The sequence below is a fragment of the Typha angustifolia genome, chromosome 12 (genome assembly GCF_048772165.1).
Source record: "Typha angustifolia cultivar Huaian chromosome 12, ASM4877216v1, whole genome shotgun sequence".
Taxonomy (NCBI): Eukaryota; Viridiplantae; Streptophyta; class Magnoliopsida; order Poales; family Typhaceae; genus Typha; species Typha angustifolia.
Genome location: NC_133250.1, coordinates 8,858,622 through 8,871,973, shown reverse-complemented (window position 1 = coordinate 8,871,973; position 13,352 = coordinate 8,858,622). Strand labels below are relative to the sequence as shown.

General features: G+C 35.1%; 3 protein-coding genes across 5 annotated transcripts; 1 reads left to right on the top strand and 2 right to left on the bottom strand.

Moving 5' to 3' along the window:
• Nucleotides 1–732: 732 nt before the first annotated feature.
• LOC140771883 (uncharacterized) lies at nucleotides 733–2,050 on the top strand. Its single transcript, XM_073113674.1, has 2 exons — nucleotides 733–974; nucleotides 1,084–2,050. Exons 1-2 carry the CDS (start codon nucleotides 939–941, stop codon nucleotides 1,666–1,668), a joined length of 621 nt encoding a protein of 206 aa, XP_072969775.1. The 5' UTR covers nucleotides 733–938; the 3' UTR covers nucleotides 1,669–2,050.
• Nucleotides 1,932–4,430, bottom strand: LOC140771884 (ubiquitin-conjugating enzyme E2 28-like). Its single transcript, XM_073113675.1, has 3 exons — nucleotides 4,272–4,430; nucleotides 3,096–3,319; nucleotides 1,932–2,375 (listed from the first exon to the last, which is right to left on the bottom strand). Exons 2-3 carry the CDS (start codon nucleotides 3,309–3,311, stop codon nucleotides 2,145–2,147), a joined length of 447 nt encoding a protein of 148 aa, XP_072969776.1. The 5' UTR covers nucleotides 3,312–3,319; nucleotides 4,272–4,430; the 3' UTR covers nucleotides 1,932–2,144.
• A 1,456-nt stretch (nucleotides 4,431–5,886) lies between these two features.
• Nucleotides 5,887–13,056, bottom strand: LOC140771674 (phosphatidylinositol/phosphatidylcholine transfer protein SFH13-like). 3 transcript variants are annotated; one of them, XM_073113270.1, is made up of 14 exons: nucleotides 12,904–13,056; nucleotides 12,282–12,342; nucleotides 11,849–12,167; nucleotides 11,517–11,616; nucleotides 10,640–10,906; nucleotides 10,441–10,518; nucleotides 10,261–10,362; nucleotides 10,135–10,184; nucleotides 9,945–10,044; nucleotides 9,210–9,308; nucleotides 7,857–8,022; nucleotides 6,877–7,247; nucleotides 6,571–6,645; nucleotides 5,887–6,188 (listed from the first exon to the last, which is right to left on the bottom strand). In XM_073113270.1, exons 2-14 carry the CDS (start codon nucleotides 12,286–12,288, stop codon nucleotides 6,165–6,167), a joined length of 1,758 nt encoding a protein of 585 aa, XP_072969371.1. In that variant the 5' UTR covers nucleotides 12,289–12,342; nucleotides 12,904–13,056; the 3' UTR covers nucleotides 5,887–6,164. The 3 variants fall into 3 exon arrangements, with proteins under 3 accessions (XP_072969371.1, XP_072969372.1, XP_072969374.1); XM_073113271.1 differs by having other exon boundaries at nucleotides 12,282–12,359; nucleotides 12,904–13,047; XM_073113273.1 differs by having other exon boundaries at nucleotides 12,282–12,368; nucleotides 12,904–13,037.
• Between the last annotated feature and the right edge of the window lie 296 nt (nucleotides 13,057–13,352).

Genomic DNA, 13,352 nt, shown 5'->3' with positions numbered 1-13,352 from the left:
TCTACAGCCATGAGGTTTAATTTTTAGGTGGTCAGAAACTATATAATAGATTTTATTTTCTATCTATGTATATCTCTCTAAGGTTTTTTTATTTTTATTTTTTTATTTATCATTTTAGATTTTAGATTTATATGTATATCCTTGAGGTTACTTCTCCACAACTATAAGTTTAAAGAAATTTGTAGTTTAACATATGAAAAAAAAAACATATATATCCATTACAGAAAATATATAGGTAAATTAAAACATAAGGTATTTATATCTTGTTATAGTTAATGTAATAAAATCTGTTTGAAAGATATCTAAGTAAAAAATAATGGGGCTGATGCTGTTTAAGAGTTCTAATATTTGATTCTAATTTAGGGCACCGTTAAGGTTACACTTCCCTCTCTTCGAAAAAAAAAATTTTGAGACGTAATATTTAACAAAACTAAATATTTTAAAAGATATAAGCAATATCATATTTAGGATGTATACATGTAAATAATAAATGTTAGAAGGATATAGATGCAAAAATAATCCTATATATAACCTCCATTTGCTTGTATATACATCTCTAAAATTTGTATTTGTGTGAATACTCTTCAAATTCTATCATTTTTGCATAAATGTCCTACTTATTTTCTGATAACTATAATTATATATATATCAAGAATGTAAAAGGTATATACATAAATAAGAGATCTTAGAAAGGTATACATGTAAAAAACCCCCCAAATAAATTATTTACAACGACGTGTTACGGTTATAGAAGAAAGGTAAAAAAAAAGAGAGAGAGAGAAAAAGGACAAGCACTATATGGAAAGGAGAAATCTACGTTCCATATGTGACTCTTTACCTTATTCGAATCGGTTTCCTCGATTTCTTTTTCTTTTATATCGAGAGATTGGTGCAGATTGATGCTTTGGCTACAAAGGCAGTACGTTTGATCTTTGGACATGGATGAATTTTCTTCTTCTTGGAGTTACCATGAGGTACTCTCTCTCTCTCTCTCTCTCTAAATATCATAATGTTTCATGATTGTATTATAAACTATAATGCTATTATCTAACTATGATTACGAATCTCCCTTCAAATTTGAAGGAAAATATTGAGTTGAAGCAGAAGCTTCTCAGCCTTTCCGTGGAGTTAGAAACCTTGCGAGCCAATGCAGATCGTGAGATTAGCAAGAAGGAGCAGTTAATAGATGAGTTAGTCAACCTTCTAAGAACAACCATGCAGGAAAGAGACGAAGCTAAGTTTTGCTTGCAGCTCTTACAGTCATACTACCAACCTGATCAAAGTTCATCAGTGTATCAACCAGGCAGTTATTGCTCACATATTTGCTCTCCAGAGATGTCCTCCATTGTTGACATTATTGCTTTGCCGGAGCTGCCAAGCATGACCATGGCTGGTTCCGTCAGTTTGATTGCTTCGCAGCAGCCACCGGGACCGGTAGGGTTGGCGTTGGGCACTGTGGGAGATGTTTTTGATCAACTGGCTGCTAGAAAACCTCTGGCAGAAAGAGGGAAGTTGTTGCAGGCTGTGATGGAAGCAGGGCCACTACTGGAGAGTGTTATGATAGCTGGGCCACTCCCGAGATGGCATAATCCACCGCCGGCGTTGATCGGAGGTGGCAGCTATCAAACATTGCCACAGGAACCTAGAGGGTTTGGTTGTATGAACTGAGCTTTAAATTGGATAAAGCTTGATCACCTGTGAACAGACTGATAGTTCTCTAAACTGGAAAATTCTTTGTTTTTCTTCTGTTTGAATATACTGCCTTGATATGTAGCAATTCAGATTACAGCAGGTTGAATGTTTAGAAGTCTTAATGCTTCACTAATTTCAGAGCAAAACACAAACCACCAAAAACTTGGGCCTCTTGGAGGCAAACTTAACAACAAATGCATGCAAAATTTTCCTAGTGTTCATGTGTTGAAGAGGCAAAATTCCAAAGCTTGATGGCAAATATAACTGCTTAGAGAAGGAACAAAATCTAGGTTTCACACCAAGTTCACAGTGCTCCAGTCCCAAGGTAGTATACATAAATAAGACATGCCATGACAAATTTTCACCTCATCAGGCAAGAGTAAGCTATTGTGCCTTAGTACTTAAAATACCACGCTCTCTACATTGCATTGCAGTTTCAGAACAGGGGATTGTCAACCCATGGCATACTTCTGAGTCCAAGCTCGGGCTGTCTCCTCATAGCGGGATCTCTGCGTCTTGTAGACATGGGCAATCTCGGGGACAAGTGGGTCATCTGGGTTGGGGTCGGTGAGGAGAGAGCAGATGGAGAGCAGGACCTTTGAGATGGTCAATGCTGGACTCCATTGCTCCTTGAGAATGTCGAGGCAGATGCTACCATTGGAGTTAATGTTGGGATGGTAAACCTACATGGTTCAACATTGCAATGTCACTATTCATAATTAAGAAAGCATATTACTTTACATTGTACTATGTTTTAATAACTTTTATAGACACTATTTATAAGTAAGAAAGCAGATCACCGTAAATTGCACTAAAAGCAACAGTACAGCCGGTCCTTTTCTCCATTATGAATGGGTGTAATCCATCTCGAAAGCATGTAAATCCCCTATGAACTTACCATGTCTTGAGACTGCATCTCAGAGGATGAAACTCAATAATAGTCACCATCACATTGAATTAGAAGATAAAAATGTCGATCCAGCTCTAGGCTAACACAGATGGAAAAACTTATCGCACAGTCTTCATCATTGCATTTTTGATAAGAGGTACTTTTGGGGCAGGATAAATATGCATTCGTAGTTCGGTTTATGTTTCCTCACTCAGATTTATGTAATACAGCTATTCTCTATCTCTACCACTGTCATGGGAAACAGTATAACCATCAAAAGTGGGACTTTTCGTGGAAGTTTACTAAAACTAGACTGTTGTACTACTCTTTTAGAATTCGGTTTAATTCTTCTTAGTGATTTGCTATTCAAAAGGCATCCCAGATTTCAAATCAATTTAAAGATTGAAGATACTAGTTTACTGTTGTGTTCGGGTGCTTACAATTGAAGACAATGGTTGGTCGATAAAGATAACTATAAAATAAAATAGAAGACAAGATCTGTTTGTCCTCGTACCTTAGTCTGGAAGTTGACCTTAGGAGGCTTAAATGGATAGTCAGGAGGAAAATGAATTTTCACAAAGAACAATCCTCCAGTATAAGGGCTGTCAGAAGGACCCATGATCGTTGCTTGCCAGTGAAATAAATCTTCCCCAACAGGTCCAGCACTGCATGAGGTAGGTGGATCTTTTTGCAAATCCAAGAGTTCCTTTTGAATTCGTTTGCTTGCCATATCACCTCCTGATTAAAACACAACGACAGCGTAATAAGGAAGATTAAAAGAGGTCATGGAGAACACATTAACAATGAATAAATCAGAATAATATCAAAGCAAAGAACTTTCTGAGCATCCAAAATATATATTTTGTTAGATGGCATGCTAAAACAGCTAAAATAAAGATGAACAAAGAATCATGCAAAGGACATATAGAGATACACCAAAAAGGATAAACGATCATTGTGAAAGTACAGTGATAAGGAAATTCCTAAGTCCTAATGTGATACCTTGGCACCTTTTTGATGGTACATATCTAAATTTCCAAATAATGACTACTAATACCAATAATTACAGAACTAGATTGCAATCTATAGTTCAACAACCCTTCTTTTGCCTAAAATTCACTCCTTTGACTATATCCTAATTCAGACCCTAGCGAAACATCCTAAGTAAATACATCATCAAAGATATAATTTACTCAGTCAAATATATCAACTAAATTTAGGATCAATCCAAACATGATCTTATCCAATTAATGCCTTTATATGGGTAGGTCCAGTTAAAAAAAGAAACATATACGAATATCTCAAAAGCCAAAACCTTTAAGAGACGTGAAAAATCTGGAACCCCATTAGAATCTCCCAAAAAAGTGATCGAATTCTACCTACAAATTTTAAATCCAAATAATGCAAAGAGAAAGGGTTGCACCCAAATAATAACACATATCATAAAAAGCTCCCACCTTTACGCCCAAATCCATCACAAAACAAACAGTAAATAGAAGGACACCAATCTAACACTGGCTCCTCTACAAACACCCAAGATCTTAACCAAATCCAAACAAAATGAGTGCGATCCCCAAGAAAAACAACCTGATCTAAGCAAAAGCTCATCAAACCATACAAAATAAGAAATATTCCAAAAAAAATCGAGAAAAAAGCCTAAGAACCCCATCGAAGGGTGTTATTAGCTTACAAATCGCAAGAATCCAGTCGAGGAGACCGCGGATGGAGCGAGATCTCTCTCCCCCGAAGAGAGAGAGAGAGTGGTTTACCCAAAACTAGAAGACTAGTAGAGTGGTAGAGAAAGAGAGGAGGGTAGAATTGGAAGCGGGAAAAGATATATAGAGAAGACCCTGGATCCGGTCACCTCCCGGTACGTAAATAAAGGAAACGGTGACCACCAAGCCACCAAGTTTGACCGTTGACTTTTTTTGTGGCTATCAAATTATCAATATATATATATATATATATGTAAATATAATTTGTGGTCGATCAATAAATAAATAAATAAATTATGTGGTCAGAAAATTTATGCCTGATTTAATTAATATAATCTTGATGCCATTCACACCTGCTGTGTATCAGGAGCTTTTTTCACCAAACTGCTGCTGCAATATAAAATTATTTTCTAATTAATTAATTATAATAAACTAAAATATACAAAATTTAAATTACAATAATATGAAAATATAAAATATATAAATATATAATTAAATAACATAATAATTCGAATTTTTATATAAGTTTTTATAAATCAATATCTTTAAAAGTGTTTTATACATAAATAATGATTAAAAAAATTCATTGTCTTAAATAAGAAATTAATTAATCTAACAACGATTTTATAGTATATATATATGATCAGTTTGGTAAAAAAAACCCTATATCAAGAGTAATATTTTTTAAAAATAAATAATAATTATAAATATAAAAATATTGGATAGAAAATAAGAGGAGAGAGAGAGAGAGGAGATACTACTTAGACTAGTATTAATTAAATTTATGGAATTAATTCAACATTTCAGAAGATCACATGAAAATCTATCACCGATCTCTCAAGCAAAAATCATAACATCTCTCTATCTACTATATTTTTCAAACTATTTGTTACAAAGTTCTTCCCAACTACATACTTCATTAGTACATTGCGTGGAGAATTAATAATAATTTTGGCCGAGATTGGTCAAAAATTCCAGGAGAAGTCTATAATAAAACAATCTAATAGGAATTCTTGTTTGCTGGGCAATTGGGAGTTTTGACCAAAATGATATATTTTAAAACTTATTTATTAAAGCGTTTTTTAAATAAGGAGCTCCCGAGGCTACATATATTTTAATTTTAAGTTTGAATAATCTATTCTAATAGATAAATTAAACAATTAGAATTATTCCCGTGTGTCAGACGTGCAAACTAGTCTGGAAGACTTCAAACTTTGGCTACCATTCCTTCTCCTCCTTGTTTCACTCCAAAAATTCTACTTTTCTTATAATATGTCCTTATTATCATGTGGAATTATAAAAAGATTTTACGACTTTTCTAATTATAATGCAAAGAAAATTAGTATAAATACGAGGAAAAATATTTATATATAAATTAATTATTCTCCTGACAGAGTTATCAGTCTACCTGAAACTTTTTTCTCCATACTTGGCTACTTTGTTAGCAATAATTAAATTTCTAACTCTCGTTTGGAGATGAATTAGCCAGCCCAGCCCACAGACTATCAATAAGAGAAGAAATGTTTCCTTTTTCTATCTTTACCACTATAAACTTCATACAAATGAATATAAAGAGAGAACAAAAGCAAATAAAATATTGAAATAATATGATTCTTTTCTTTCTTTCTTTATATATATATGTGTATGTATATGTATATATAATGATCTCAATGCTCATCGGGGATCTAAACTTATGACCACTGTCATAGATTAGCAGAATATAAATCTTTAGATTTGAGATATGCATTTTAAAAGATATTTTCTCTTTGAAAAAGAGAGAGAAGCTAAAAGGAAAATAGTACTCTGCAGTGACACTGCTCTGCATCTCGTCTATCTACAGCAGCGACAGCTTGACATACTTCGCATAATTAGCTGCAACAAAATCTTCGTCTCTGGAAAAAGAGAAAAAAGAAAAGTTATTGGGTTAGGCAATAAAAATTGAAGGCGAAGTAAATGTATTCTTCAAGGAAGCCAGGAGAAGAGCACAAGCATGAATCTACTTGAATAATGAGAAGGTACAATTAGTCTCTTAAAGAATGAAAGTAGAGGAAGAACATCATGTGAGCTATAATGAGCTGAGAAGAAGATATCAAAGTGTAGTTTAGCACCTCAAATGTAGTAGAATTAGCATCATGTTCTTGCAGAGTTTCAAAGGCAACAGATACTTATATTACGAAGATCATGAAACTAGCTTTCTTGTTAGTTGATAGAATAAGAGAACTCTTTAATTTTTGAGAACAACTTTTCTACTTGAATAAAAGAGTAGGGAATTACATTGAAATTTAAAAAGCGTAGTGATTCTAATGACTCTCCAATTTCCAATTGCTTCTTCACCATAGCTTGCAACACCTGAAACACAAAAATAAAAGAAAGATAAACTCGACGGTAGATACAATAAATCTACAAGACCGGTGAAATATTATACTGAAGTTTTGATCAAGAGCGGGAAGCATATTTCTTTATGTTTTGCTTCTACTGAACTTGTGATTTTGTGATACATAAATTAATGCCGAAACTGCCTCATGATGGCTTACAGTCCTTCAATATCACAGAGGTCAAATGTAAGCAGAAGAACATTACCTCCTTAGTCTTCTCAAGATCACGGTCAATAGCTTTTATCCTACTCCAAGATTCCAAGAGCATACGCTCTTTCTCAATAGGAATGTCCACAGGCCTAACACTCAACTCATCTAGCTTCATCTCAAGACTTTGGAGGCGCTCTAGAACAGGACTGAGATTAGTTTCATTGATAGTTTCTACAGATGGATGCTCATTGAAATTAGGAACAAGCGTATCTGAGCGTCGGATGTCGCATATCTTTTCCTCTTGTCTGTAGCTTGGAATGTGAAAGAAGGTTAGTACTCCAGCCAGAAGAAAATTTAATACTCTCGCAAGAAGCCAAAAAAATCCTTTTTCTGAATCCTCCTTATGACCTCCAGTTAGCAAAGTACCTGGAAAGAGTAAAATTCTATAATAATTTATTATGGAAACTGCATGACAAATGGGGGGATAATAACTGTAGAATGAATCTACCTACTTGAAAACATATGAGCAGCCCCTTTTCTTTACAGATATGAAACGAGCGCATATACTATTATCTTACCGAAGTAGTAATATATAGAGCAGCAAGAGGACCATTGTGATATGAAAAGTCCAGAATAAAAGAAAAGGATGTTCTTTTATTCAATTTCCATCTGGAATAAGTTTAATTAGCTAATAACAAGTCTATAAATAATTTCTGATGACCACAAGACACTAGTATGGGTGCAACGGTTGTTATATGCAAAAACAAACACATAAAAATGCCAAACTACAGTTAAATTTCTAGTCATTAAATGTGCACTTCCAGAGAAATGAATATTTGCGATTGACAATCAGTTCAAGCTTAGAAAAGATGCAACAAGTACAAAGTCCTCTAACAAACGATTTAGCTTAAGCAGCGATCAGTTGTCTACACTTAATGAGAATAGGGAAGTGAACGTTAAAAATGCAAGTCGAACCAATGTATCTGGATCAAATCTGTTTAGAAAGAAGCTTTATGAGTACACATAAAAATGTACCCGATGAATTTGCTGTTGTACTGCCATGCAAAGGCTGCACTTGATCTATGATATCGGAACATGTGCTATTAGATCTCAGTTCTCTACTTCCATAATCAACAGTCTTGTCAACCACAACAAAATGATCATCACAACTGCAGTCAAGCGTAGAATCTTTTGCTCTAACCTGTATAAATGGTAAAATCAGTAGTCAGTCATTAAGGTACACTCATGATATCAAATCTTGTACCTTGTCTCTTCAGAATTATCCTCATTTAAATTTCTCTCAACCTATTATAGTACTATCTGTAGGGGGTGACAACTGTAAACAGACCCTTATGGCGGCCACCTCCACTGACTGGATGAAGGCAGCAGCACTAGTGACTTAGCGAGAGCCAATTTGCAGATGGTCACCCCTTTATGACTAGTGATATTAATTGATAGGTTCCGACCCGACAAAACCCTATCAATCAATACCACAACAAGATAATAGTGAAAACGAAGAAGAAAACAAAACCTAGCCCCCTGGCTAAACTTGAGGGAGAAGAGCTAAGAGAAGAAAATACTTTTATTGCTTTCACATAAAACAACTTATATATAGTCTCTCAATCAAACTAGTCACCTAAGGAAAAAAATAAGTCAAACCCTAATTAAACTTTGAAATAAATCAACTAGGCGTCTAGCGGGCATTTAAACGGCCTGGGAATGCATTCGAACATATCGAAAATTTTCCTAGGCGAACTGGACCGGCGTTCGAATGCAAGGATGGTCGTTAGAATGCTTCTAGTGGCCTTTTTGCTCTCAAACATTGGCATTTGAATGCCAGGAAGGCCGTTCAAACGCTCGGTTCAAGATTTGTCCGCTTTGACAAATCTTCTCCTGCGGCTAGACATCGTCTCCTTTGATACTTAGACTAGAATGGAGTGATTAGACATCTATTTCTATCATAAGCCTATTATTAGTTAGCCAAATGCAGCTGCCTATTACTAGGTAGCCAAATGCAGAATCCATGATAAGAAAGCGATAAGCCCTCAAAAGAACAAAATAGTTTGCGACTTAAGTGGATCCACAAAGGATTAATCTTCTTCACTTTATTTGCTTGCTTCCTATTAGCTCATGAATGTGTCACTTTTGATATGGTTATCTTTAATTTTAAAAAATATTTTATTCCCTGACCTACCACAGTCAAGAATACTATATCTTAAAAAGTGACTCTGCCTAACCATATATTCATCTTAAATCAATGAGATGATGAAAGATCAAAGGTGAGCGTGGTTCCAAAATTCTTCCCATGTCCATATGTCACCAGGAAGGAAAAGGGAAAATAATCTAAATTCAGATTTACAATAAGAAAGAAAGTAAGAAAAAACTCACTTCTTTTTGAATTGGAGCTGAGTGACTATGTTCAACTGTCCCTTTAATATCACAAGTTCCTTGTCCAGATTCAATTCTTAATATATCGCTGCTTCTTATCTGTCATTCCAGAGCAGGAAAAATATCAAAACATGCTATTAAGCAAAGACGACATAATTATATAGGTGCAAAAGTAGAAAGATGAACAAAGATTGGCAGTAAAGCAAGGGCCAAAATTATGAACCTTGCCTTCAAAAGGTGTGGACTCAAGAATGTATTCCTTCTTTCTTCTATATTTGATAGTCATGTAGCATGCCTCAGAGTTTTTGCTTGAGAATCATGTGCAAGTTATAAATGAAGAAAATGAAGGACAATAGAAGTATGAATTCTACTGCTTGTTTTATTTGGTCAAAAGAAAGTCTAAATATATTTGACTGTAGGAACTACTTTGTGACTGCACATATCCTCCATCAAACTGTAATTAAATGAACCTCTCTGGATACATTATGTTAAGCATTGCTATACGCTACTTACGCATTATCGATGACTAATTTATCTAGTTTGAACCATATTATGCTCCTTTGTTATATCCCCTAATTTCTTAAACTGAACCACCATTTGGTATTGCCAGAATTCTTGATTAAACCTCACTTAGTAAAAAGTAGGGATGCAATGAGATGAAAATTATTATATGATCAACTTTTGTATGCAATGAGATGAAAATTATTATATGATCAATTTAGGAAGAAATTTTACCTTCATGATATTAGGATCTTTCCATGGTCCTTTATCGGACATGAGACAACCTCCCTCGGCAGCACAGGTGCATGAGCCACCCAAGAAGTCTGGAAGTTGGCTGAAATACTTAAAAGAATCATTCTGAGAATTCTGACAACAAGAAACTGACTGATAGTATGTTTGAGATGGAAAAGGGAAAAAAAGAGACCTTGAGTCTATGGCTTCAAGAAGTCTTTTGTGAAATTTTGTTCCTAATACCTGCATAATGATATCTCATATAAACCTATCATATGACTCTGGAAGGTAAGTAATCATTCTTATAGAGTGCACTCACATGAATTTTTGATGTGGTCTTTGGGTCTAGAAAACCCTTTACGGTGTTCCAAAGTAGCTTGAAACCACTACCAGAATTAACAATGAACATCTGATGTAGAGTCTGCATAGATACAGTTGTGAGCTGTCACATGATTACACACATGAACAGAAGAATAAGTGATTAGTTAAACTTAAGCACCTCAGGGTAATAATTGCTATCTATCTTCTGCATGGCAAGCAACAACTCTCTAGCTGTCTTGCTGAAGTTCTTCAGACCCTGCATTATGATTGACATGAGAAACAAGCGACATTGTAAATTGCATAATAAAAGGCTAATCTGATTTGGATTCCTCATTGCATTGGAAAATTTTTGGGTAAGATTAGGGGCAATATTCTACCACACCATCCACATCCAGAATTGTGGTTGTTGAATCAATGTGTCTTTTCGCTGCAATTGAACATGCAGGAAACCTGTCACGAAGGGATCTCTCAAACTCCTGCACATGATACTTTATGTAGCGCTCCACTGTAGTGATTTTTGCAAGCTTATCTGGTTCAACCTTCCCAAGCCTCTCTATGTACACAGGTCTTCCTTCTTTGTCAACTCCATGGTAACCCTGAGGATAGTAGCGCAACACTTCTTCCAACTCTTCGAACTTAAAATCCTGGTAATCAATAGCATTGTCTCTCTCATTGATGATATTTGATCTCCATCTAAGGCGGAATAACATTCTCTAGAAAAGTTATAAGATGCACATAATCTAGCAATCAAACTCTAGTGAACCTAAGAACTAGACAACATGTTGAAGAGGTCAAGGGTAAAAAAACTTTGATTCAAGTCATTCGTTTTACCAGTTTACTTTGACACATATCTAAGATACCTAAATTGGAAACAAAAAATGTTCTTATTCTAGCATAGAGCTCATGGAGTGCCGAGATAGGCAAATGTAAACAAGATAAATTTCCCTCAAAAAATGCATGAAGGCCATAGAGATAAAGGTCTTCCTCAAAAACCAATAAGGAAATGATAGTGGATGCTGTTACTAGGAATTAATTCAAGACAATTGATAAAAATTTTGATGCATCTCAGCAACTGCCTTGGTTGGAAATATTTAACCATTCTTCTTACTACCATTGTAAAATCATTAATTACCATGATATTTGCTCTACAACCATTTTTTATAAGTGTTATAACTTTTCACCTTTGAAATGTACCAGACTAGTCTTCCTCTATGCATGTAAAATTAATCAACCAGTATGATTAGATAGCCTCACCTCCAAAATTGTATCAATTCCAAATTCTTTTCTCCATTGCAGCATCTCAGCCCACATCTGAGTTGCTCTATCAATATCAAATTCCCTAGCTTTTAGAAACCTGAAGAAATAGATCAATTGACAGGAAAGTTTAAGTGATCTATTATCCATATGACTAAAGGCTAAAAACAAGTAGGAAAGTACAGAAAAGGATTTCCATCCATCTAGTGATGAAGAAAACCTAGATACCCTTCAATGTAGCAACTAGAATATTTCACATTGAACTCCTTGCTTGAAATCAAATATTGACAATAAGCTTGACAGAGTAGTAAATACAACATAACTATACAAACCTGAGCAGCATATGGTAATCATTGTGCTTATCAGGCAACAAGTTCCAAGAGATGAGCTCTTGCTGGAAGGTATATACTGCCCTCTCTTCTTCCTCATCCCTTACATCTTCAATTGAAGCAAAAGAAGTCATATAATCTACTTTCCTCTTCCCACATTTCTTAAGAGAACGGGTTAGCTTGCTAGACGCATTCAACGCCTTCTTCTTGAGAGACCCAATTGACAATCTTCTCTTTTCGTCCTCCGAATCCTCCATATATGTCGCATCTTTCCACTCATCATATGCAACCATCCCTTGCAGACTCTTTGAACGGCGACGGACTTTGTTAAGGCAAAGGATCACCAAGACACACAGCATCTGTTAAGCTTATGCATGGACAGCACTAACAACAACAAAAGTGCAGCAAAATTGAAAATATTAAGCAAATAACCTACCTGACATCTCCTCTCAGCACAAACCAGAGCTTGTAAGATGTCAACCTTCAAAAGAGACTAACTGCAGTGGAGACCAATCTACAAAAGCTTTAATGATACAACATACAACAGGATTAAAAGGAAAAAGGAAGGTGCAAAAGCTTCAATTATTGCTTCCACAATACAATAAGAACAATACAAAAATTGCTATAAGATCAAAACTTTAGTTACAACAAGTACTGCTTTCGTCATAGAATAAGCACCAACGAGACAATGGACAGTGCATCAAACTTCTAGTTTGTTGATACATTCAATTCTATTCTTTTTAATTAATAAATCAGCACTCCCCATCTCCAAAAACCTATTGCATGGAGAAATATTTCCATACAAACCTCCACAATCAAAATTTTAATCCTACAGTAGGGTAAAGATCAATAAAACAATCTTCTAAAGGACTAGCTTCCAAATATCTCAAACAATAATATGCATGAATTCTATCAAATATCTCTGAAAGCCACTCCAAACCTAGCTCTGTATCGCTCCAAAAGCACAAGAAATGGAATCAATAAGCGATTTTAACGCCACCCACAGCTCAAATACTCATCGCAGATAAAAAAACGAGATCATCTCTTAAGAAATTTACCCTCGTTTCCGATCCTATCCGAAAAAATCTGCTATCAGAGAGACAACAAGAGGAAAGAAAAGGGAGGAAGAGTAGAAGAGAGGAGAAGCTTCAAAGATGCGAACGAGAAGGGCGAGGGGCAACGACATCATGGCAGAATCTCTCGTCGGAAATTTGACACGTGTCTCGACACAGAATACGAGCGGTTCGACTGCTATTCTTATTCTACTCAATCCGAGTAGAGTAGAATTACGGTTAATTACGCTGAAACCCCTCGATTTTATTTAGACAAAGTGAGTGTAACTAACGTGGCATAGTTACGCAGTGACCGACTATACTCATATAAGTTAACGAAGTCATTAATTTACCCATAACGATCAAAATAAAATAAAATAAAATAAAATAAAATAATTAAATTAAAATCATCCATCTCCTCCACCAAATCCGAATTTATTCTTTTATCTCCAACT

What these genes read in the sequence shown, in the direction of transcription:
- LOC140771883 (XM_073113674.1), top strand. Translation starts at nt 939, where the DNA reads ATGGATGAATTTTCTTCTTCTTGGAGTTACCATGAG. An exon ending in CTTCTTGGAGTTACCATGAG is followed by an intron (nt 975 to 1,083) that starts GTACTCTCTCTC and finishes TCAAATTTGAAG; the next exon opens with GAAAATATTGAGTTGAAGCA.
- LOC140771884 (XM_073113675.1), bottom strand. Translation starts at nt 3,311, where the DNA reads ATGGCAAGCAAACGAATTCAAAAGGAACTCTTGGATTTGCAAAAAGAT. An exon ending in AGGTCAACTTCCAGACTAAG is followed by an intron (nt 2,376 to 3,095) that starts GTACGAGGACAA and finishes TGAACCATGTAG; the next exon opens with GTTTACCATCCCAACATTAA.
- LOC140771674 (XM_073113270.1), bottom strand. An exon ending in GAATTGATACAATTTTGGAG is followed by an intron (nt 10,907 to 11,516) that starts GTGAGGCTATCT and finishes ATTGATTACCAG; the next exon opens with GATTTTAAGTTCGAAGAGTT. An exon ending in CAGCTCCAATTCAAAAAGAA is followed by an intron (nt 8,023 to 9,209) that starts GTGAGTTTTTTC and finishes CCATTTATACAG; the next exon opens with GTTAGAGCAAAAGATTCTAC.